At 48.9% G+C, this 25720-nt stretch overlaps 1 protein-coding gene across 1 annotated transcript in view; it reads left to right on the forward strand.

Moving 5' to 3' along the window:
• Positions 1 to 10209, forward strand: part of LOC119843809 — a 60590-nt gene extending 50381 nt beyond the window's left edge. The window contains exons 7-9 of the mRNA XM_043498364.1: positions 3930 to 4064; positions 6794 to 6886; positions 9485 to 10209. Of these exons, the coding sequence (XP_043354299.1) occupies positions 3930 to 4064; positions 6794 to 6886; positions 9485 to 10045 (789 nt within the window). The 3' untranslated portion in view covers positions 10046 to 10209. The remainder of the gene's footprint in view (positions 1 to 3929; positions 4065 to 6793; positions 6887 to 9484) is intronic.
• The last annotated feature ends 15511 nt before the right edge of the window (positions 10210 to 25720 follow it).

The following is a 25720-nucleotide window of genomic DNA, read 5'->3' on the forward strand; positions in this document are numbered from 1 at the left end:
ATCTGGAGTACTGTGTCCAGTTTTGGGCCCCACACTACAAGGATGTGGAAAAATTGGAAAGCGTCCAGCGGAGGGCAACAAAAATGATTAGGGGGTTGGAGCACATGATTTATGAGGAGAGGCTGAGGGAACTGGGATTATTTAGTCTGCAGAAGAGAAGATTGAGGGGGGATTTGATAGCTGCTTTCAACTACCCGAAAGGGGGTTCCAAAGAGGATGGATCTAGAATCATAGAATATCAGGGTTGGAAGGGACCTCGGGAGGTCATCTAGTCTAACCCACTGCTCAAAACAGGACCAATCCCCAACTAAATCATCCCAGCCTGGGCTTTGTCAAGCCTGACCTTAAAAACCTCTAAGGGAGGAGATTCCACCACTTTCCTAGGTAACCCATTCCAGTGCTTCACCACCCTCCTAGTGAAAAAGTTTTTCTTAATATCCAACCTAAACCTCCCCCACTGCAACTTGAGACCATTACTCCTTGTTCTGTCATCTGCTACCACTGAAAACAGTCTAGTCCCCTATGAGAACCAGGGCCTGTCATCTAGTAACTTCTATTAGTTGCCTGAAGAAAGCCTCGTCTACCTCATCCACCTGGTCCGGTGGTCTATAGCAGACTCCCACCACAACATCATCCTTGTTGCTCACACTTCTAAACTTAATCCAGAGACTCTCAGGTTTTTCTGCAGCTTCATACCGGAGCTCTGAGCAGTCATATTGCTCCCTTACATACAGTGCAGCTCCCCCACATTTTCTGCCCTGCCTGTCCTTCCTGAACAGTTTATATCCATTCACGACAGTACTCCAGTCATGTGAGTTATCCCACCAAGTCTCTGTTATTCCAATCACATCATAATTCCTTGACTGTGCCAGAACTTCCAGTTCTCCCTGCTTGTTTCCCAGGCTTCTTGCATTTTTGTATAGCAGTGGTCCCCAATGTGGTGCCTGCGGGCACCATGGAACCCGCCGGGACATTTATGTGTGCCCGCCATTGCCAAGGAACGAAGAGGAGAGGAGTGCATCTGCCGGAGAACATGCCACCAATGAGCGATTCCGGCGGAGAATCTGCCACCGAAATGCCGCGAGGAGTGCGGCCACTGGAGAAGCGTTGCCACCGAAATGCCGCCAAGAAGCATTGCCGCCCGCCACGCCCTTCTGAAGGCATCAATGTGCTCTTGGCCACAGAAAGGTTGGGGACCACTGGTATATAGGCTCTTAAGATAACTTGCTGATCATCCCACTTTCTCAGTATGAGGCAGGAGTCCTCCCTTTTTGCGCTATCCTGCTCGTGCTTCCTCCTGGTATCCCATTTCCCCACTTACATCAGGGCTTTGGTCTCCTTCCCCCAGTGAACCTAGTTTAAAGCCCTCCTCACTAGGTTAGCCAGCCTGCTTGCGAAGATGCTCTTCCCTCTCTTCGTTAGGTGGAGCCCATCTCTGCCTCACACTCCTCCTTCTTGGAACACCATCCCGTGGCCAAAGAATCCAAAGCCTTCTCTCTGACACCACCTGCGTAGCCATTCGTTGACTTCCACGATTCAAAGGTCTGTACCTGGGCCTTTTCCTTCCACGGGGAGGATGGACGAGAACACCACTTGTGCCTCAAACTCCTTTAACCTTCTTCCCAGAACCACGTAGTCTGCAGTGATCTGCTCAAGGTCATTCTTGGCAGTATCATTGGTGCCCACGTGGAGAAGCAGGAAGGGGTAGCGATCTGAGGGCTTGATGAGTCTCGGCAGTCTCTCCGTCACATCGTGAATCCTAGCTCCTGGCAAGCAGCAGACTTCTCGGACTGGTGGTCGTGGAACCCCATCCCAGGGACAGGGCATCTCATGCCTTCCAATCAGTGGAGTGTCCTTCTATTCCCTTCCCTCAGATGTATCACCTAGTCCACTCTTCGCATTAGTACCTGTGGAGAAACATGAAAATGGTTGCTCACCTGTATCTGCGTTGCTGGTACAAGGACGCTCCTCTTTCTTTTCTGGAGGTCACATGCTGCCAATTTTCTTCACCGTCCTTCTGTCCCTGCTGCGCAGCCTGCTCTGAATCTTCAGAATGTTGTGTCTCTAGAAGCATATCCTGATGTCTGTCCAGGAAATCTTCATTTTCTCTTATGCAGTGCAGGGTTGATACTTGTTTCTCCCGTCATTGAACCTTTTCTTCCAATGTGGAGACCAGCTTTCACTTTGTACAGACAAAGTCGTTTCTGTCCTGTGGAAGAAAGACAAACATGGCACATCCTGTGCAGGTCACAACAGCTGATTGCTCACCATCCTTATTACCTTTCTTCTACGAGCTTCCTCAGCTGTTGCAGTTACTACTCAGAGAAGCCTGTAAGATGAAAGCCTCAATGGGCTCTCCCCAGGCGAACTCCCTCTGTTAGCCTCTCTGCTGTTCGCTGCTCCACTGGTTCGCAACTGGCTGCCTTTTTATAACAATCAGGCCCACTCAAGGCCCACCTGGAACAAAGCACTCCCAATTCACACTTTTCAAACAATCAAGCACATGGTCAAACTGACAAACTGTCCCCGCAACAGACACTCACCACCCATCCCAGCTCCCAAACAGCCCCCCAATGCAGCACTTAGCGTAGCTCCTCTTGGACAGACCCCAGTCAAACTCCCTCTGTTAGCCTCTCTGCTGTTCGCTGGAGACTGTTCTCAGTGGTAGCAGATGACAGAACAAGGAATAATGGAGTAATGGTCTCAAGTTGCAGTGTGGGAGGTGTAGCCATCTACAATACTAGGAGGAGCATACTGGACAGGTAGGTGCTCTGCGACTGTGGGACCTATTTCCATTCCTCCCTGGTCTCACGCACCCGGGCAGTGTTCCTCTGGGCGGCGTCTGCTGGCTCCCTAGACAGCTTCAAGGAGCAGTGAGCTGTCCGGGGTTCTCTGCTCAGTGTCCCTCTCTGGATCCCTAGTTCTGAACCTGTGACCTTCACTCCAGATCCTGTTATTCTTTAGTTGTCCCCCGAATTCATTTGTATCCCAAGTCCAGTGGTCCCTCCCGCAAGGTGGGGGAGAAGCCTTTTTGACCTATAGTAGATGGTTTTTCCTTTCCCCATCTTCCTCCTCTGTCAGTCAAGGCCATTGGTGTGCTCTGGGCACTGTGGCCAGAAGAAATGTTAAGGAAGGATTTTAAACCTGTAATATTCATCTGTATCAAATTTCTGTGGAAGGTTTTCTTTGGAGGGTCAGAAGGAGTGTTTGAGCAGCCAGGAGTTCATGCTGATTGCTTCTCAGGGCTTAGATAATTCCACTCAAATGGCTTCCTTCTTGGCCTGGACATAAATCCCTGATCGGGGAGGGTGTGAGTTTTGCCAAGACTTGCCAAGAATAAAAGGAGGACAAAATGTGGAGATTAAAGGGCTTTGACTTGATTAGAGGTTGTTCTTTCTGTTTCCCTGCAGCACCCCTATGTCTGCTGCTGAAGGCCAGGTGGGGAGAAGGTGCCTTATACAATTGTCTAAATGTATTACACATGATGCTTGCAAGCCTTAGACCGGGCTCGGGGCCACTGCACATTAGTCTGGTGGTGCAACAGTGGTTTTGAGACTACACAATAGCAGAGTTTTGCCTCCCCTTCATGACCCTTTGTCGCCCTCTGATTTTCTCCTTTCTCATCCCTTAACAGTAGCAGCACTTGGGATTAATGACCAATTCACATTTCTACTAAAACTTAGCTTGGGCACACTAGCCCCGTCCCACCTTTCTGTTCTTCCCAGACCCAGTCAAGCTGCCTGCTGACTTGGCACCTGCCATAGACAGGACCCAAAGCAATCAATGTGGGTCCTGAATGCCACTTCAGGAGCAGGAAGTCAGACTTGAGGATCTGGTGCTAGAGCAGGATTCTCCACTGCATGTTCCCTTGCCCTCTCCTTTCACTGCTACACTTAAGGGACCTCTTTCTCCCTCTCCTTCTCCCCCAGCCCTGTGAGGGGCTGGATCAGAACTTGCTGAAGAAACAACTGATTGAGCTACACCAGCAGAACCAGCAGCTGCTGGAGGAGAAGAAGGAGATGGAACAGAAGCTTCGGGCAGAGATCCTGCAGCTAAAGGAACAGGTAGGTGCAGAGCAGGAGTGTGGCCTCATGGAGCATGCATCAGGGTCTGCAGCACAGCTGGATGGGCCTCCTGAGAGTTTATACAGGGCGCAGGGCCTCCATGACAGGCACCCTGAAGGGCTGTGGCAGCAGTTCTTCAGGTGTGAAATCTCACTGGGGAAGCAACAACTGCACTTGGGAGAGAAGCAGCTCAGCAGAGCTTTCATGGAGGAGACCTGACTCCAGGACAATCTTTTCAGGTCTGTCTGCTTGGGTGAGCTGGGGGCAACATTCTGGGTGATCCACGCAGGCTGGTCTATGGAATGGCAATCTATATGCTCCCACCGGACCACTCTGGAGGTCCGAGGCTGCCTCTGATATCCCATCAAGTTTGGAAATCTGCAACCCAGGAAGGCTGAGAGAACAGTAACTGGGGACTGCTTGTCCTACAGCCCAAATGGTTTTGATTTTCTGCCATGGGGTGGGGAGAAGAGAGGGGAACTCAGCTTTGGAAACCTTGTAGAGGAAGGGGGCAGAAAGCAAGGCTGCTGGAGAATACATCCAGTTAATTTAACATACAGTCTGCCTTGCTGAGTCCTGCAGTCACGGTGCCTGAGTTCTCCAGACTACTCTAAAAAAGGGTACCTGAAGCAATGTGGCTCATCCTTCACCCTCCTCCATATCTCAGGCTTCTGACTTTTGGTTTTAACTGCTAAAGACCAACAAAATACCCCCAATACCAGCAAACTGAAATTGGTATTTATCCAACAAACCACCAGAAAAACACTGGAAATGGTTACTTGTATCTAAGGGCTTGTCTACATGGAGTAATAACGTGCTCTCTGAGGTTGTGATTTTTGAAGAGCACTAATGTGTTATGCATTAATTAGTCCGCATAGACCCTGCTTATGTGCACTAAAGGTTCCTGAGTGTGCTTTAAGGTCTTCTTTTGAAACACTACTACTGTAAAGCGTACTAGGGAACATTACAAAGCGATTACTCATTGCTGTATATACATTACTCATGACAGTGTATGCAAAGAGGAAGCCTGAACCCTCCTGATTTTTAAAGATCTACATAGAACTCAAAAATTGAAAACTGAAATTAATAACCCCTGACGAACAGAAGCCCTGTCCATACCACTGATTTCAATGCATGCTTTCATTCTTGCCCAGTAACATTTCAGACCCAAATGTGAAAGGATCTCACCTGAATATGAAAGAAGATGGAAGATTTAAAGAAGTTACTTGTGTACACCCCTTTTCCTCTTGTATCGTCCTCCTGGTCACTTTCTACCTCCCTCTATCTCCCCAAAAGCCTCCCTGCTTAGCCCATGGTAGGTGGGATGTGAAGCAGAGGCAGCTTGCTCCTTCCTGAGCTTGCAGGGAGAGAGGAGACTGCATCAGGCCTAGCATGCAGGGTCACAGATGTGTCCTATTTCTCCCCCAATATCATGTCACCCACAAACTACTGTCCCCACAGCAGTGAAACTTTGGGGGCAGACACATGGGAGTTCCAGACACTATCAGACTCCAAATGGCATTGGGAGTCAGAGTCAACTCCCACCTGGCTAAAGCACTCAGAGCCCTTGGGGTTATCCATCCCAGTGTGCTGCTATCGACGTGAAGAGAGACCACCTTAGCCTCAGATTCAATATGTCGTTACACATATTGAATCTATTTCCCCATGTTAGGTATCCTCACACCTTCCTGTCAACTGTCTAAATGGGCCATTGTGATTATCACTGCAAAAGTTTTTTTCTCCTGCTGATAATAGCTCATCTTAACTAATTAGTCTCTCACAGTTTGTATGGCAACTTCCACCTTCTCTGTATGAATATCTATATCTTCTTACTGTATGTTCCATTCTAGGCAGCTGACGAAGTAGGCTGTAGCCCACGACAGCTTATGCCCTAATACATTTGTTAGTCTCTAAGGTGCCACACGTCCTCCTGTTCTTTTAGCCTCAGTACTGATTTGCGTTTGGCTTAAAGGCTTTGGAAACATACTGAGTGAACTCCTGACCCCACTGACATCAGTGGGAGTTGTGTCCCGCTGGGATTTCACCCACTATTTTTGCTGGGTGCATATATAATCCTTCTGGAGATGATGGGGTGTTAGCAGTGGCTACAGACCAGGCAGAGAGAGGGTTGACTGTATTCAGGCTTTTTTCCTTTCCAGTCACTCTGCCACTGTCCCTCAGTCCTGACCAGCAGCCCTCCCTGCTGTTGCAATTCTGGGCTTCTCCTGAACATGGACTAGCAAACACCATAAAATGATGTGGTGTTTTGGGATGTGGGGGCAAAGCGGTGGTCTTCAAATGCATTTACCAGAGTCAAGACTGCACCCAGGTCCCCAGACATGAACAGTGAGGGTAACTGTAGCCACCTGATCTATGCTCCGCTGATGTCTAGGTAACCCCTAGGGCTCCATAAAAAGCAGGAGCTTGTGCTTAGTGCACAGTACAGAGCAGGATGGTGCTGCAATGGAAATGTGGGGGAGAGTAGCGGTTGTTATAGTGCCTTGTGCTATTGGGAACCAAAGAGTTCTGTATCCAGCAAGCTGCCTGCTGCATTGGGTTTGACCTGCTTTGCTTGTGTTTTGTCATGAAGGAATTGGCCACTGCCAGATATGACCCTAGCTCCTATTTATGATCAAGGGTGCCTCTTTCATGCTGCCTCCATGTGGGTTCTTTCTTTTTTCTTTCTTTCTTTCTTTTTCTTTCTTTCTTTCTTTCTTTCTTTCTTTCAGATTGCCAGCATTGTCCAAGCTAACATCCGCATGGCAGAGGAGCTGAAACGGTACCAAACCTCAGATGACCTGGAGAAGAAAGTCAGCAAGATGGTAGGTCTCCCTTCTTCTCCTTCGCTGCTTGAATGATCACCTTATGCTGTTACCATTTGACTCTGGCTTCATGGGTAAACCCTGGGGCATGCTGATAAAGGGGCAGTGCCAAGTAGTTTTGAGCCCAACATGCCAGTTGTAGGGTGTAAATGCTTTCACAAAACAACGTGAACAGACAGAATTTCATGCATTGTTTGTTTGTTAAACAATATAAACACAGTGCCAGATTTAAAACCAGCACAGCACCATTGTAGTCAGAGAACTCAGCATCATGGGGCCAGGGCATCTGAATCAGGAAGTGAAACTGCCCAGTCTGGTTTTGCTGTCCCACTAAGGAAACAAGCAGCATTAGTGATTGAAAGCTATTTAGTGTAAAACCCAGAGTACCCGTGTTAGTAATTTAGGTATTGAGCACCTCCTGGAGTGTACTTAACTCCCACTGAACCCCGTGAGCCATCCTCCTCCTCTTCCCCGGGATGTGCTGCCAGTCTACCTCATCCTCCTCTTCCTCTGTACTTTTGGACCGTCCTCTCTTTTGCAGCTCCAGGCTCTGAAAATATTTCCTTTTCCACCCATATGTAGCATCAGCCGTGACCAGAGACAGCAAGGCTAACTCCCCTTTCTCATTTCCAGCTGCTTTTAGGGCCCTCCAGGTTCTGCCATGGAGTGTAGAGCCTGGACATGCATTAGAATTGGCTGGAGAGAAGGAACCATGACCATGCGACCACCCTTCTGTGCCAGCATGTGACTCTTTCCAGGGCAACTGTGGTACCACAATATATATTTTTCAAGGGATTGGTTGGGATTCTCCTCTTCCTCCCTATACTCAGTTTTGAAAGTTCTCTTTCTGCCATTTATTCTTAACACTTTAGACTTTTAAAAGGTCTCAGGGTCTATGTCTGCTTGGCAAAGCCAAACTTTCTGGGAAAGGTGCCTGCTGCATCTTTGCTTTGTAGCACCTGAAGTCAGGGACGCAGGTCTTGAATCCTGGTCCACAGGGCTCTTATGATATGTCTACACTGCAGTTAGACACCTGCGGCTGGCCCTGGTCACATGACTCCAGCTCGCGCTAAGGGGCTGTTTAACTGTGGTGTAGACGTTTGGACTCTGACCCTGCGAGTGGGGAGGATCCCAGAGCCCAGGTTCTAGCCAGAGCCCCGTGAGCCTGATTCAGCTTACCTGGGTCAGCCCTGGGCCAGTCTAATTGCCGTGGAGACATGCCCTTAGGAGCTAGGCAGTCCTGACTGCCACCCAGTAACCTGCTAGCAGCTGCAGGAATAGCAGCTGAACTCTGACAGAGGACCCCAGTCCTGAAATCTGATTGGTGGAACACGGGCGGTCCTGATTGGTCCCCAGCCTCTATTTTAACCCAAGCACAGGAACCGGAAGTTGTCCACACAACTGGGTTCTCCCTGCTCAGGACTGCTTCCTCTGAGATACCTGTTCACCTGGTCCTGTCTGCTTCCTGACATGTGACTGCTGGTTTTACCCTCTGGCTTGCCTCAGACGCTGACCTCCTCCTATCTGACCTGGTCTGGCCCCTACTCCCGCTCTAACCACTAGGTCAGACTGCCTATTCCCCTGTCCTGAAACCTGTAGCCAGGACTGAGATGTCACATGCCAAGCTAAGGCTGGAGGGTTCAGTACTTGGAAGAGGTTTAAGGAAAATGTAGATGCTATAGGAAGAGATGTCAGTGACTCAGCAGGTGGTGCTCTTCTCTTTGAGTCACTACTAAACCTGGTGCCCCAGCGTTGTGCTGCTGAAGGTCCCATGACATTTTTCATATAATAGAAATGTTAACCCAGGTCCAGATCCTAAAAGATATTTTGGTGATTTCAGTAGGAGTTAGATGCCTAAAGCAGAATCTTGCTCAAATTCCAACTTGGGTGATTACAATCTAAAGTACCTCCCTATGTTCCCCTTTCTGTTTCGATTGGATGAGGTTTTCAGTTTTGCTTTTGTGCAGCATTGCTACGGCTGTTAAACAGCTGTCCTATTCCACACCAGAGGGGGCTGCATATGTATGATGGGTGAATTGATTCTTATAAACCAGTGGCGCCCAAACTTTTCCTCTTGCGCCCCCCCCTTGCCAGTAATGGAATGGGACCATGCCCCATCCCCCCCACCTCCCAGCCCCACACACACATCTGGGCTGGGAGTGGAGTTGCGACCGGGCCAGTGGCTGAGCCATGGCCTGGAGCAGAAGCTGGGTGGCTGAGTCAAGGCCAGGGGCCAGTGGCCAGGGAGTGGACTGGGGCTGCAGCTGTGGCCAGGGCTGGAGCAGAGCTGCAGACAGAGCGGGCCTGGATGGTTCCTTCCCCATCCCCCCAAAGGGGCTGGCTCTGGCCCTGCCATGCCCCCCGGTTGTTCCTCTACACCCCCTAAAGGGGCACCCCCACAATTTGGGAACCACTCCTATAAATAGTTTGTAAAGCTCTTTGGCCTCCATTAGGATGAAAGGTATTATATTGCTAAAAGATCCTTATCGTGATGTAATCTGCCAGTGATGGCTCCTGCCAACTCCAGCAGGGACTGCAGTATCCTATGGGGGTGGTGGGCTTTGCCTCCTAATTTGAATGTGTTTGCTCTGCATTCAGATTGAGCAGATGGAGTGGCAGCACCGGGAACTGCTGCAGATGCAGGTGGCAGCCCTGCGGAAGGAGTTTGCTCAGAAAGAGAGTCAGCTGCCAAACGGCAAATCCACACCTCCAGCAGACGCTGCCCTGGAAACCAGGGAGCCAGCTGTGACCTCCTCCGTGCACACTCTTCTGGCCAGCGCTGCCCTGACCTCCACAAACAGCACCGGCAGCACCCGGTTCACCCTGCCCAACAGTCTGGTGGGCCCCCAGAACACTGCGACACCCAGGCCATTAGACATTAGTACTGGGAATGTCATCTCCTTCATTGACCCGCCAGAAAGCTTACCTGGCACTGGGAGCAACAGCCTGCAAAAGCTGGAGATCGTGGAGTTGCACCTGGACATGAAACCGACCAAAGCGAACCAGGAAGCTGGCTCCCCACCAGCTCACGTCCAGCTCCTCCCCATTGGCGAAATGAACGAACCCATGGGACTGCTGCCTACGCTGGGCGGAGAGAAGCGGCTGGCACAGCATGCGCTGGCAAGAGAAACCAAAGCCAAACAGCAGCGGACAGTCTGATCCCACACGGGGAACTTACACACACAAGCCATGACAAACCTCTCTCTTCCTAAGCCAGTAGCCAAACAAATTTGCCAGTTCCCTGTTTTGTACCCAGTGCTTTAAATTGATAGTTATACATGGTGCTGTCAGTTATTAAACCTTAAGTTATACATTTATCCATATATTTAAGTATGGAATTCTTTCCTTGGTGTATGTCTGGTGCGGACTGGGCAGAAAAGAGTTACACACACTGCTGGGCCCAGTTGACTCTTCTCCAACAGAATAGATTTAACTCCTGAAATGCCTGTTAATTACACAAAATAAATTTATCACGTCATTCCATGGAATGGGCGACAGGGGATGGATCACTTGATGATTCCGTGTTCTCTTCATTCCCTCTGAAGCACTGGGCACTGGCCACTGTGAGATACAGGAGACTGGGCTATATGAACCTTTGGTCTGACTCAGTATGGCCGTTCTTATGTTCCAAATGTTCTGCACCATTCCCATATTTGGGCCAGAAAATGGCAGGTGTGTTCAGAGGCAGTACAGAAATCTGTCCCCTCAGTGTCACATGTTTATAGCAACACTGTTAACACACATGCAGCCAGTCCCCTGCCTTCTCACTGGTCCAGCAATCTGAGGAGCAAGACTCTGTCATGGGAGTCCCTACCCGAGTGTCCCCATGTGGGCTTGTTTCAAATGCTAAGCTAGACCTGAGGAGTTACAAGAAATAGTGCTGAGGATCCGTGAACCTGCCATCCACTCCCTGTCCAGGGGAGCCATGGTGGTGATTGCTTAGACAGGTGGAAATATCTCAGAGCAGTTGCACCTAGGACCTGGCTCTTCCCACCACTGCACCCTGAACAGCCCAGCAGAGCAACTGACATCTCAATATCTGCTAGTAGAGGAGGTATGTGAAAGACATTTCAACACAGAGGTGTCTTGGTAGCGAGAAGAGTGGACTGATGAATCTTTCTGAGCATCTCCATTTATCTCTGATCTTCCAGCAGCCATAGGATTGGAACTGAGCCCTTCTTCTTTCGTATGGTAAAAGAGGTGATTAACAGTGTTCAAAGAACCAAATCCAGATTAGTAAACAGCTTCAGAAGTGGCTTGGTGTAAATCTGAGATTGGCCAGCAAATGATTGAAACGGGCACTGATTTACAATATGGTTCGTAGTTTGTGACTGGCATCCACAGTCACATTGTGCATCATCTCTCATCTTCTAGAGGTGTAAGAGATGACAGCATCTGCCATGCAATTTTCTGAAATAATTCAATGTGGACCATTGTTTCTGGGGTAGGTTGAAGCCTGAAAGTTTTTTTGTGGGATCGGCCAGGAGGTGTGTGTTTGGGACATTAGCATTCTCTGAAAATGCTTTCCAGTGGCCCTAGGATTGAATGGGGATGCCGAAAGAGTTTACCCTGATTGCCAAAAGGCTTGCAAAAGTTTAGGTGTGTCATCGGAAGGTTCGGGATCTCCTCATGTATTGGTAAATTCAAGTTGGCCATGGTTTGATTGTATTCACAATTGTACTCTGGATTTTGGATGTGGGTGTATGTGTTAGAGGGGGCAACCATTGATTTTAATGTTCCAGTTATAATTTTTATTGCAGCATTAAGCTGCATGTCCAAAGACTTGGTATGTGAGCTGCCCATGCACAATATTCTGCAGTTGAGTGTACCCAGTGCCAGAGCTGCTATTTGAAGCGTGTGGACACCAACACTGCATGTTGTGCCCGCAAGTTTTTGGATGAGGCTAGTCCTTGCTATTTACCTTTTCACATATTGTTTCCAAACAAGCTTTAGGAGCCTAGCTTCTGGTCAAGGTTACACCCAAGCACTTTGGACAGGGCTCATTTCTGACCCATTGACCTCAAAACGTGACACTGAGTGGTTCCTTTGTGGTTTTGTTGTTTCCTTGAAAGGCTAGTACTGAGATTTTGGAGGTGTTGAGGTGGAGCGTCCAGTATTAAAAGTATTATGTTGAGGTCAATGGCCAGGGTGTCATCACTTGTGGTAAGATCATTGCCCTGTACTGCAAGATTGATGTTGTCAACATAAATGAATTTCTACAAAATTGTCACATAAATTTCTAATGTAGATGTTAACTAGCAGAGGAGCCAGCACAGATCCTTGAGATACACCATCACTGGGGGTGCTACTTTGCTGATTTGCCCAGTCAGAATGACCAGTATCTATGATAGCTCAACTTTGAGGTCTGGAGTCACAAAGTGCTACAGCATTTGATGGGTCTTGATACCCTGAGCAAGGGCCCATATCTCCATAACTGATCCCTGCAGGGATGGATGTAGCGATCAGGGTACATCTGAATACGTGGCAGTTGCCTCTGTCATTTCTACCCCCCAGGTTTGCTGTTTTGCGATATATTTCAGAAAGTGCACAGGCTACCTGGGGATGCAGTAGGAATGATGCGCATGGGACTGATTCCTCCCTGGGGTAAAGTTCATTGGAGTCAATAGATTTACACCAGGCATACACTTGGTCCTAGAAAGAGCTGTGTGGTTAGGTCAAGTTGATATGTGATTCTGGATGGCAAGTGCTGTCAAATATTCTTCTGATTTCCTGTGCACTTCCTGCTGGTGAAGGGCTGGAGAGACAATTCTGGAAATTTAAGTTCTCCTGTTTATCCATAGGTTGGATATTTCACTGTCAGCAGGAGGGAAACTTCCCAGACACTGCCCTGCCAATTTTCAGAGTAGCAGCCGTGTTAGTCTGTATTCGCAAAAAGAAAAGGAGTACTTGTGGCACCTTAGAGACTAACAAATTTATTTGAGCATAAGCTTTCGTGAGCTTCAGCCCTGAGCTTGAGAGATCAACCTTTAGCAGCGAAAGGCCACACTGGCCTTGAGCTCTCTGCTGGGACTTCCCACAAGGGCTTGTCTTCACGTACCGCACCCCCGTAGCACGCAGGTGAAGACACTACTATGTCTATGGGAGAGCTTTTCCTGGCAGCATAGTTAATCCACCTCCCTGAGAGGCGGGCGCTGTGGATGGGAGAAGTTCTCCCATTGACATAGCACTGTCTACACAACACGACGCGGGTGATTAGGTCATGTCACTCAGGGGTGTTTTTTACACCCTTGAGCGATGTAGTTGTACCAATGTAGGGCTGTAGTGCAGACCTGGCCTCAGTCATGTTATTCTAATGACGATAATGCTTTAGTTTCTCACTTACATTGCAACATGATTTTAGTCTCTGCTATATCCTTGAGCACCACTCGAGTTAGAGATGCATGCTCCACACCAGATGACAGCTGGAATTCCAAGGGAAGCAGCTTGGAGGCACGACAGCCTCTCAACAACACATACGTAAGAATTTTTTTTTAACATGGGCTTAGCCTTCTCTCAGAAATGGCTGAACTGTTTTAGCTGAAACGTTAAATAAAAACGAGGAAAATAATTAGGTCCAGGTAGACACCCAGCATGGAAACTTCAGCCTGAATGGTTGAAGTTTGGTAAAGTTGAAAGCGACTGAAAAGAGGATCTTATCATGGAAAGCATTGGGAACCCTTACCTGTCAGTAACACTACCAGCTCAGTCTATAACAAAGTGCCTGGGGCTCCTTTAGGGTAGAAGCATAATCTATTTAGAGGGAAACCCAAACCTAAAGCCTGGATCAAAACACTCCTGAGTTTTAAAGGAGCAGGAAAGTGTTGGCATTGGAATCCAACAACAGCTCTTCTCTAACTGGCCAGCTCTGAACATCTCTCATTTTTGAGGTGGTTGAAATCTGCCCCTGGATGTGAATTTTGTAGCGTGGGCCCATTGCTGTTGTAACTATTATCAATCATAAAACAGTCAAGGACTCAGGATGATAAGAAGACAATCTACTCTTGCCTATCTAGGCTGACTTTTCCTAAGTATCGTCAAGATCTGCAATCCCCTAATGCCTGCTCCCAAGCCTCCCTTGTATTTGTCAATGTGTTGTTTTAAGAGTCCTGGTTCTCTGGGGCTAGCACTGTAAAAATGGAGGAAAACAACAGGCTCTGAAAGACCTTCTGACAGTCACATCTGTCTTTCTGAGGCCCTTGGCAGCCTTATCAGAGGGCAACAAGGTCAGCAAAACATTTAAAGGTGTGGAGACGCACTAACAAAATTACACTTGAAGCTGCATCAGCAACACTTCCTTCCATCACACTGTATCAAATCTGCTAGTCTCATTCTGCAGCAACTGTAGGAGCAGCAAGAGCTTCAGGCCCAGCTGGAAATGGATACACATGCTGGCTATTCTGGTGCTGCCCTGCCCATTGCAATCCACATCCTCTCCCAAGAGGACTATGCCGCCCCCCAAAATGATCACAGCTGAAAGAGGTGGGGATCGTTACCTACCAGTAGATTAGTTAATAAAGGGTCCAGTCACCCAAATGAAAGGCCTCCTTTTGCCTCCCTTAAAGCAATGTTAGTGTTCTGCTGTAATAGCCACAACCGTGGTGCCATTTGGGGCTGTAAAATATCAGTATCAAGTTATCCTGCAGTTAACCCAGAGTGTGAGAACCAGCCCCAGGGCAGACTGCTAAGAACCAGGGCACAGACCCCACATTGGCTGGAGTTCTGTATTTAGATTTCACCTACCAGTTACCAAGTGTAAACACCTCAGGCACCGTAACAGCCTAAACATGGGACATGTCTACACTGGCAAAGTTACAGCACCTGTAGTTACAGCACCGCTCAGAGAGCGCTGAAGGGAAACTGCTGTTGTGTGTTCACACTGTCAGCTGCCTGTGCAATGGCGTGTTCACACTTGCAGCATTTGCAGCGGTATTAGGAGTGGTGAACTGTGGGTAGCTATCCCACAGATCATCTCTTCCTCTTCTGCCGCGAAGAGTTGTGGGAAGACAGAAGGGGTCACGGGGCATCCTGGGTCCTGTCCCAATGCATCCAGCAATCCCTGTGCTTCCATCTGCATTTGGCACCATCTTTCAATGGTTTGTGTACTGCGCGCCCTGCCTCTTCAGTCTGCAGGAATGGATCCTGCACTGTTGACCAATATGCTGCTCGCTCTGACTAACACCTCACGAGCAGCAGTGGAGCTATTCCTGAAACTACAAAGGCAAGAGGAATGTGACATTGATCTCACCACACGTAGTAGCTACGACAGGAGATTGCTTGTGGCATTCATGGAGGTGCTGACCACAGTGGAACGCTGCTTTTGGGCTTGGGAAACAAGCACTGAGTGGTGGGATCACATCGTGATGCACATCTGGGATGACGAGCAGTGGCTGCAGAACTTTCGGATGAGGAAAGCCACATTCATGGGACTGTGTGATGTGCTCGCCCCATCCCTGCGGTGCAAGAACATGAGAATGAGAGCTGCCCTGTCACTGGAGATGCATGTGGCGATTGCACTGTGGAAGCTGGCTACTCCAGACTGCTACCAATCTGTCACTAACTACTGTCGGAGTGGGAAAGTCGACCATTGGACTCGTGTTGATGGAAGTGTTCCGGGCCATTAATCGCATCCTGTTCCGAAAAACCGTGACTCTTGGCAACATGCATGACATTAAGGATGGCTAGGCACAAATGGGCTTACCTAACTGCAGAGGGGCGATAGATGGGATGCATATTCCAATTCTGGCACCAGACCACCTAGCCACCAAGTACATTAATCGCAAGGGGTATTTCTGAATGGTTCTCCAGGCGCTTGTGGATCACTGTGGGCGTTTCATTGACATTAACGCAGGATGGCCCGGAAAGGTGCATGATGTACGCATCTTTCAGAACACTAGCCTGTTCAGGAAGCTGCAAGCCGGGACTTTCTTCCCAGACCAGAAGATCACCATAGGGAAAGTCGAAATGCCCATTGTGATCCTGGGAGACCCCACCTACCCCTTAATTCCGTGGCTTATGAAGCCATACACGGGGCAACTTAACAGCTGCAAGGAGTAATTCAACAACAGGCTGAGCAAGTGCAGAATGACTGTTGAGTGTGTTTTTGGCCATTTAAAGGCCCGCTGGCAATGTCTATATGGGAAGCTGGACCTGGCCGATGACAATATTCCTGTTGTTATAGCCGCATGCTGTACACTTCCCTCAGGACTGGACAGCAGACGCTCAGCGCCTGAAGGCTAAGTTTGAACAGCCAGAGACCAGGGCTATTAGCACAGGGCCATAAGGATCAGGGATGCCTTGAGGCAGCAATTTGAAGCTGAAAGCCACTAATATTTGCTGCTATGCTCAGGATTGCAGTGCTTGTAATGCTAGGAGGTGATTGGTGCACATGATGCAATAAGAGAGTTTAATATAATTGTGTGTTGCTTTGCAGTACTCTTTTTGCTTTCAATTAATGGAATAAAGATTGCTTTCAAAGCAACACCATTATTTTATTAAAAGACAACAACCGGAGGAGAGAGTCAAACAAAAAAAAACATCAGGAGGGAGGGGGATGGGGGAAGGGAAGGTCCCAGGAGGAGGGGTCCCAGGACAGTTACAGATTTGTGTATATCCAGGGATCACACCCAACCTTCTCCTCTGGAGTGCAGTGCAGCGGATACTGTACTTCAGCAGGGCCAAACTGCAGAGGGAAGGGTGTTGAGTGCAGTGGGTAGTGGGAGTCCGCAGGGCTGGACTGTGACGGGGTAGGAGTGGAATGCTGCGGGTACAGACTGGAGCCAGGAGGTTGATAAGAATGTGTTGGTGGTGTCTGGGGGGCGCAGGGGAAAGAGTTTTGTGACAGCAGCTGCAGAGAGGGCGGGTGCGGAGCTGCTCGGTTTGAAGAACTAGTATCGCCTGGAGCATGTCTGCTTGGTGCTCCATAACCTTTAAGAGACACTCCGTGGCTTTGTTCTGGTGTGCCACGTTCTCCTTTTGGTCCCTCTTCTTGCTGTCCCACCACTCCTTCAATTCCTGTTTCTCGGTGGCAGAGTGCATCATGAGATTACGCAGAAAGTCCTCCTTAGGTCTTCTTGGTCACTTTCTAATTATGTGCAAGCGTTCAGCCGCCAATAACAAAGAGGGAGGCTGGGCTCCCAAGGTCATATCTGTGAAGTTTAAATGCAACATTTTACAGAAGCAGCATTGTTTGCAACACAGAAAACACTGATTCAGTGCTTTGTGGGGTGGGATAGCTCAGTGGTTTGAGCATTGGTCTGCTAACCTCAGGGTTGTGAGTTCAATAATCCTTGAGGGGGCCATTTAGGGATCTGGGGCAAAAATAGGGGATTGGTCCTGCTTTGAGCAGGGGTTGGACTAGATGACCTCCTGAGGTCCCTTCCAACCCTGATATTCTATGATTCTGTGAAAATACAGCCAGTACTCACAAACCTGACACTAACTGGCTGACCCCAGGCAAGCACACATGAGCCACAAGACTCCCAAAATGGTGAGTAGCCACAGGGCAGGGTAAATCACTCTTCCCGGACCCTGCTGTACATTGGGCATGTGGCTCCTATGGGGAGAGCCAGCACAGTAGGGGGGCCTGAAAATCATTCCTGTCCCCACACTTTCCACAGGAGGTGATCATTATGGAAGATATTTTGCTGCTGAGGGTGAGCAGGGAATCAAGGAAAGGTCTTCTCCAAGTCTACGGCTTCCACCCTCGCCCCTATGCGGCTCACCTGTGTGCAGCAATGGTCCCACCCCGTGACGGCACAGTGGCGTGGGAAAGTTACCATTAATGGGGAAAGAAACAAAGTAGCTCTGCCAAAGAACCTGCGGCAGTGGATTGCCCAGTATCTGCACAAGAGTTTCCTGGAGATCTCTGAGGGAGAATCCCGTGAAGTGAGGGAGTCAATCAACAGCCTATTCCACCGCTCATACTAGGCATGCGGTGGGAGACAAACCTACTTTCTGCAACCCTTCTGCCCTCCTCCCCCCAACAGCTTGCTGCAGCGATTCCCAAAATCAAATCCACTTACTAGGGGGCTCCTCTCCTGTTTGCGCTTTGCCAAGATCCAACAGCTGTGACTGGCTAGGCTCCTCCAGGGTAGAGAAGAGCTCCTGGCTGCATGCATCTCTGACCTCCAAGCCATCCTCTACCTCTGGGTCCCCCTCCCCATCCTTGTCCAAGATTGCCTCCTCTTGGCTCGGTCCACTCTCGACTGGCACGCGAGCCAACAAAGTATCCACAGGGGCCTTCGCAGTGGAGGTGGGGTCACAACGGAGTATCACGTCCAGCTATTTGTAGAACCGGCAGCTCATGGGCCCAGCACCGGACTGGCGGTTTGTCTCCTGTGCCTTGTGGTAGGCATTCCACAGCTCCTTCGCTTTGACCCTGCACTGCACTGTGTCCCGCTCATGGCCCCTTTCTGTCATGAATCATGAAATCTGTAGGTTGGTGTCATAATTCCTACGGCTGGAGCGCAGCTGGGACTGGACAGCCTCCTCTCTCCAAATACCAATGAGGTCATAGAATCATAGAATATCAGGGTTGGAAGGGACCTCAGGAGGTCATCTAGTCCAACCCCCTGCTCAAAGCAGGGCCAATCCCCAACTAAATCATCCCAGCCAGGGCTTTGTCAAGCCTGACCTTAAAAACCTCTAAGGAAGGAGATTCCACCACCTCCCTAGGTAACCCATTCCAGTGTTTCACCACCCTCCTAGTGAAAAAGTTTTTCCGAATATCCAACCTAAACCTCCCCCACTGCAACTTGAGACCATTACTCCTTGTTCTGTCATCTGCCACCACTGAGAACAATCTAGATCAATCCTCTTTGAAACCCCTTTTCAGGTAGTTGAAAGCAGCTATCAAATCGCCCCTCATTCTTCTCTTCTGCAGACTAAACAATCCCAGTTCCCTCAGCCTGTCCTCATAAGTCATGTGTTCCAGTCCCTTAATCATTTTTGTTGCCCTCCGCTGGACGTTTTCCAATTTTTCCACATCCTTCTTGTAGTGTGGGGCCCAAAACTGGACACAGTACTGCAGATGAGGCCTCATCAATGTCAAATAGAGGGGAACGATCACATCCCTTGATCTGCTGGAAATGCCCCTACTTATACAGCCCAAAATGCCGTTGGCCTTCTTGGCAACAAGGGCACACTGTTGACTCATATCCAGCTTCTCGTCCACTGTAACCCCTAGGTCCTTTTCTGCACAACTGCTGCCCTAGCCATTCTGTCCCTAGTCTGTAGCAGTGCATGGGATTCTTCCGTCCTAAGTGCAGGACTCTGCACTTGTCCTTGTTGAACCTCATCAGATTTCTTTTGGCCCAATCCTCTAATTTGTCTAGGTTCCTCTGTATCCTATCCCTACCCTCCAGCATATCTACCTCTCCTCCCAGTTTAGTGTCATCTGAAAACTTGCTGAGGGTGCAATCTACACCATCCTCCAGATCATTTATGAAAATATTGAACAAAACCAGCCCGAGGACCGACCCTTGGGGTATTCCACTTGATACCAGCTGCCAGCTAGACATGGAGCCATTGATCACTATCTGTTGAGCCCAACAATCTAGCCAGCTTTCTATCCACCTTATATTCCATTCATCCAGCCCATACTTCTTTAACTTGCTGGCAAGAATACTGTGGGAGACTGTGTCAAAAGCTTTGCTAAAGTCAAGGAACATCACGTCCACTGCTTTCCCCTCATGCACAGAGCCAGTTATCTCATCATAGAAGGCAATTAGATTAGTCAGGCATGACTTGCCCTTGGTGAATCCATGCTGACTGTTCCTGATCACTTTCCTCTCCTCTAAGGGCTTCAGAATTGATTCCTTGAGGACCTGCTCCATGATTTTTGGCCTGTAGTTTCCTGGATCCTTCTCCTTCCCTTTTTTAAAGATGGGCACTACCTTAGCCTTTTTCCAGTCGTCCGGGACTTCCCCTGATTGCCATGAGTTTTCAAAGATAATGGCCAATGGCTCTGCAATCACATCCGCCAACTTCTTTAGCACTCTCACATGCAGCACATCCGGCCCCATGGACTTGTGCTCATCCAGCTTTTCTAAATAGACCTGAACCACTTCTTTCTCCACAGAGGGCTGGTCACCTCCTCCCCATGCTGTGCTGCCCAGTGCAGTAGTCTGGGAGCTGACCTTGTTCGTGAAGACAGAGGCAAAAAAAGCATTGAGTACATTAGCTTTTCCCACATCCTCTGTCACTAGGTTGCCTCCCTCATTCAATAAGGGGCCCACACTTTCCTTGACTTTCTTCTTGTTGCTAACATACCTGAAGAAACCTTCTGGTTACTCTGAACATCTCTTGCCAGCTGCAACTCCACCTAAGTCCAGCAGCTCAGCCGTGCTCCAAGCGGGGGATCGCCTGGTGGGTGTAGCGGGCTTGGCCACCTGGAAAGATGCTTTGAGACCACTGCACGCACCACCGAGCCAACAAGACGGGGACTTTCAAATTTCAAAAGGAATTTACTGGGTGGGGCTTATGGTTGGTCACCAGAGGGCAAGGCAGTGGAGTTCAAACCGATGACCAGAGAGGCAAGAACAGTCATTGTGGGGCACCTCCCAGAGGCCAATCACCAGACTGTAATCGACCACGGTGTCTACACTGGCCCTGCAGCACTGTACCCCCGGCGCAGAAGGCTGCACGTCTCTCATCGGGGTGGTGTTTTTACAGCACTGCAACTGTGCAGTTTCTGCGCACTCAGTGGCTTGGCCGCGTGACCCCTGGGGAGTTACAGTGCAGAACGCTGCTTCACTGCGCAGAAACCTGCCACTGTAGACAGGGCTGTGGAGTCACAGACAGTCCCCCTGGGGTGCTCTGATCTATCTTGTCTCCTCAGCAAGCCAACCATTGTGAGAGATGATCCCTCACAGCAGGAATCACAGTAAGATTCAAGTTACTTCCAGTCCAAAGGACCAGTCCTTACCCCAGGTCAATTGCACCTTAGATCTCACATCAAAGACCATGCTTGTAGCCAATCTTATAATAAACTATTGAAAGATTTATTAATAGGAAAAAGGAAATAAGTGAGTTATTTACAAGGTTAAAGCAGTTATAGATAGATATATTGATTAGATTAGATATACATACACACACTTACAAGTGAGTTACAATCTTAAGGTTCAAAAGGTAACAGAAGCTTCGATAATAAGGAAGCTCCATATGTCATTAAGAGCTAACCCAGGCTAAGCAGCTGGGAACATCTTGCTCATGGCTAGAAATCCCTGCCCTTCAGATTACAAGCAGCATAGAGATACAGTTCCTTCTTGTTAGGGGGGCTTTATTCCCTTCCCCACTCTTGCACTCTGAGCTGCAAACTCAGCTGATGGAAGGAATTCACTTGCATGACTCATCTTCATGAGGAGGAGGTGGGGGAGAGCAATCAAAGTCCTTTGTCTTCTTTAATGTTCCACAGTAGTTCACCTGGTGTCAATGGGCCTTTCTTGTTGGCCAGGGTGTAACACATTCTGTCCAAGACCAGCATTTCACACTAGTTAATGTCTCTCTCCTGCCTGGTGATTTACACAGTCATGGAGGCTTATACTGCAATACAAATGTTTAAATATTACCTTACAATATGGGTTATAGATGTTATAAGGGAGATTAATGCATGCAGCAATTTACAAACATTCAACAAAGTCTACAAAAGAGATGGGGACAAATTGGAGAGAGTCCAGTGGAGAGTAAACAAAAATGATTAGGGGGCTGTGGCACATGACTTACGAGGAGAGGCTGAGGGAACTGGGATGATTTAGTCTACGGAAGAGAAGAGTGAGGGGAGATTTGATAGCAGCCTTCAACTACCTGGAAGGGGGGTTCCAAAGAGGATGGAGCTCAGCTATTTTCAGTGGTGGCAGATGACAGAACAAGAAGCAATGGTCTAAAGTTGCAGAGGGAGAGGTCTTTGTTGGATATCAGAAAGGTGGTGAAGCACTGGAATGGGTTACCTAGGGAGGTGGTGGAATCTCCATCCTTAGAGGATTTAAGGCCCGACTTGACAAAGCCCTGTCTGGGATGATTTAGTTGGGGGTTGGTCCTGCTTTGAGCAGGGGGTTGGACTAGATGACCTCCTGAGGTCCCTTCCAACCCTGATATTCTATGATTCTAAACACTAAGCACATTTTTATCATCCTAATACCTGTTTTAACAATACTAACACACAGGTGAGCCAGACTGATTTCAGCTATGTATCTGTCAGTGTTCAGTTGAGACATAGGAGACACCTGGTCTGCCACCGTTACAATCGTAGTACATTCGAAGGCAAATCTGGCTCAAAAAGTAATATTTTTTACACTGTAGCATATGCCATGTGTCTGCATGCCTCTATGCCCACCTCCACCCATGAGCCAGCACCCTCCTGCTCCTCTCAGTGTCTGAATGCCCTCATGTTCCATACCTTTTTTCCTACTGATAGTCCTCACCCCTCTCTCCTGCTCCTCCCACTCCCCCTGGAGTCAGCTCAGAGATCAATCTGTTTAGATTCTTAGGGCTAGTCTACACTGGCAACATTAAAGCACTGCCATGGCAGTGGCTTGTATAGTTGTGGCAGAGTGCTGGGAGAGAGCTCTCCAAAAAGCCACCTCCATGAAGGGCATAGCTACAGTGCTGGGAGCACAGCTGGCAGCGCTGGGGCACTGTCTACACCGGTGCTTTACAGCACTGAAACTTGCTGCTCTCAGGGGAGTGTTTATTCCCACCCCTGAGCAAGAAAGTTGCAGAGTTGTAAAGTGTCAGTGTAGACAAGCCCTTATACAGCATCCATCACCAGGATATCTGAACCTACTCCGTGCCATCACCCATGTTCAAGAAAGATGAATTCAAATGGGAACAGGGCCACAGAAGAACTACTAGGTGAGCAGGGGAATAGAGGGCCTATTTTATGAGAGGAGACAGGAAGATCTTGTTTTGTTTAGCAAAATGAAGGCTGTGAGGGGATCTGATTGCTCTCTATTAATACACTGAGGGGTAAACACCAGGAGGGGAAAGAGCTACTGGACTATGGACAAATTTTATGTCCTAAAGGACAATGTTGGCATAAGAACAAACAGGGATAAACTGGCCTTGAATAAATTGAGGCTGAAAGTGAGAAGGTTTCTAACCAACAGAGGAAGGTGGGTCTGGAACAGCCCACCAATAGGAATTGTGGGAGCAAACAATTAGTTTCGAGAGAGAGACGGACAAATTTATGAGTAGGATTGTATGGCGGAGTTGCTTGTGATGGTGGGGGAGCAGGACTCAGTAGTCTTGTCGCTCACTTCTGGTTTATGTCTCATGTTCCTAAAAGCTCATTCTTCAGGGCTTCCCCTTCACACAGGTGATTTGGTTTTTGAGGGGTTTTTTTGTTTTGTTTTTTTGGTCTCCGTCCTCTGAAGTATCAGGGCCAGCCACAGCTGGAAAAAGGACACAGGATAGGGTGGGGGAGGGCTGTGAGGTGGCACTGAGCATTCTCTCCTTCAGGTGCTTGGGGGGCTGGTTCTTGCCCACATGTTCAAGGTCTAATTGACCATATGTGGAGTCAGGAAATGTTTGCATTCTGCTGCAGTGTGGGGTCGCTTGCCAGGATTATCTGGGTGTATCTCACTTAACCATTTCTCTGCCACTGCAGGAGCCTCGGGCACTCATGCACCTCGGTCTCTCCCTGTGGCACATACTAGTCTAGTCTCCTGTGGGCTGTAATACTCTGGTATAATTGCGGTTGCTGGGTTTGGTGTCTGGGTGCTGGGTGGTGATGTTGGCTTGTGATAGACAGGTCAGACTGGATGATCTGGTGGTCCCTTCTGACCTTAAACTCTATGACTATATTATCTGGTCAGACTGGGACCCATACAAAAGTATCTCCAAAGGAATTTTCACCCACTAGAAACACACTAGATATGGTCTTAATAGGTCAAACTGGAGAAGATCACAATCATGGATGTCTAGGACAAGGTCTGAAAGAAATTAACATTCATTTAAGAAGAAGAGAAACTGAACACACACTATATTGTACATACCTGGTCCTCTTCCAAGCAAATCTGGAGCTCAACTGCTATCAATACTGTTTGAGATGAAACTGCAAAAGAAACCCTCCACCTATAGTTGTGCAAAGAAATACTATGTGGACCCAGGAGTTTCTCCACCAATGGCTGCAAAGCAGAACTGGGATATTCCCCCACCACCTGCAGAAACTAGAAAAAAATATCAAATCTGGTGCAACTCCAACCAAAGCAGCCAACAATCCCCCCACTGCAATAAGTCAGAGGATCAAAAACTAAATCCAGACAGAAGCAGAGTCCACTCCTATATGACTTCAGACCAAAGACCCCCATGAACTTTGCACCAACAGACTCCCACCAAACCCTTTGCCTTAACAGACCCTCACACCCTGTAATATGCAGTCTCTGACCAAATACAGACTAAGGCCTTGGCTACACTTGCAAGTCAGAGCACATTAAAGAAGTCCCGGGTGCCCTAACTCCTGAGGTGTCCACACTGGCAAGGCACATAGAGCGCTTGCACTCAACAGCTGGAGCGCTCCTGGTGATCCACCTCGATGAGAAGCATAACGCTTGGAGCTCCCCGGCTGGAGCTCCGCGGTGCCAGTGTAGACACCCTGGTCTATTAATGTACTCTGATTGGCCTCCTGTATTAGCCACTCTGGTCATCACTTTGAGCTCTACTGCCCTGCCCTCAGGTGATCACCCATCAGACCCGCCCTTTAAATTCTCTGGGAATTTTGCAAAAAGAAAAGGAGGACTTGTGGCACCTTAGAGACTAACAAATTTATTTGAGCATAAGCTTTCATGTGCTACAGCTCACTTCATCGGATGCATTCAGTGGAAAATACAGTGAGGAGATGCATCCGATGAAGTGAGCTGTAGCTCACGAAAGCTTATGCTCAAATAAGCTTGTTAGTCTCTAAGGTGCCACAAGTCCTCCTTTTCTTTTTGAGAATACAGACTAACATGGCTGCTACTCTGAAATCTGGGAATTTTGAAAATCCCCTTCCTGTTTGCTCAGCCAGGCGTGGAGTGCTCTCAGTGCATCTTTCCTGGTGACCAGGCCTCCATGCGCAGGCGATCCCCAGTATGGAGCAATGGCGAGGTGCTGGCCTCATCACTGTTTGGGGGGAGGAAACTGTCCAGTCCCAGCTGCGCTCCAGCCGTAGGAATTACGATACCGCCGGGCAGATATCAAGGGTCATGATATAAAGGGGCCATGACCGGGACGCACTGCAGTGCAGGGTTAAAGTGAAGGAGCTGCGGGATGCCTACCACAAAGCCTGCGAGGCAAACCGCCGCCCCGGTGCTGCCCCTGCGACCTGCCGTTTCTACAGAGAGCTGGATGCAATTCTTGGGGCAACCCCACCTCCACTCCGAGGACCACCATGGACACGTCAGAGGCCGTAGCAGCACAGAGTTCAACAGGCCAGGAGGAGGAAAGCGGGAGCAAGGGTGCTGAGGAGGAGGGCCCAGAGCCAGAGGACAGCCAGGCATCCCTAGATGCAGGCAGCCAGGAGCTGTTCTCAAGTCAGGAGGAAGGTAGCCAGTTGCAGTGGATGATGCTTGGGGAAGAACAAGTAGCAGAGGAGGTGCCCAGTAAGTGGCTTTAATTTTGGGAAGGTAGTTGTTCAGTGCGGGCTCTTGGGGCGAGGAGGGTTGCAGAAAGAAGGGTTAGGGCTGCGTGCATGCCTAGATGCGGAATAGGGCGTTGATGTGCTCTCACTTCATGGTAATCAGCCTCAGTGATCTCTTCAAAGGTCTCATCCAGAAGCTGGGCAATCCGCTTGCTCAGGTTCCTTGGCAGAGCTAGTGTGCTCCTTGTCCCAGTAAGGCTAACATGTCCGTGCCGCTGTGC

The sequence above is a fragment of the Dermochelys coriacea genome, chromosome 15, assembly GCF_009764565.3.
Source record: "Dermochelys coriacea isolate rDerCor1 chromosome 15, rDerCor1.pri.v4, whole genome shotgun sequence".
Classification (NCBI taxonomy): Eukaryota; Metazoa; Chordata; order Testudines; family Dermochelyidae; genus Dermochelys; species Dermochelys coriacea.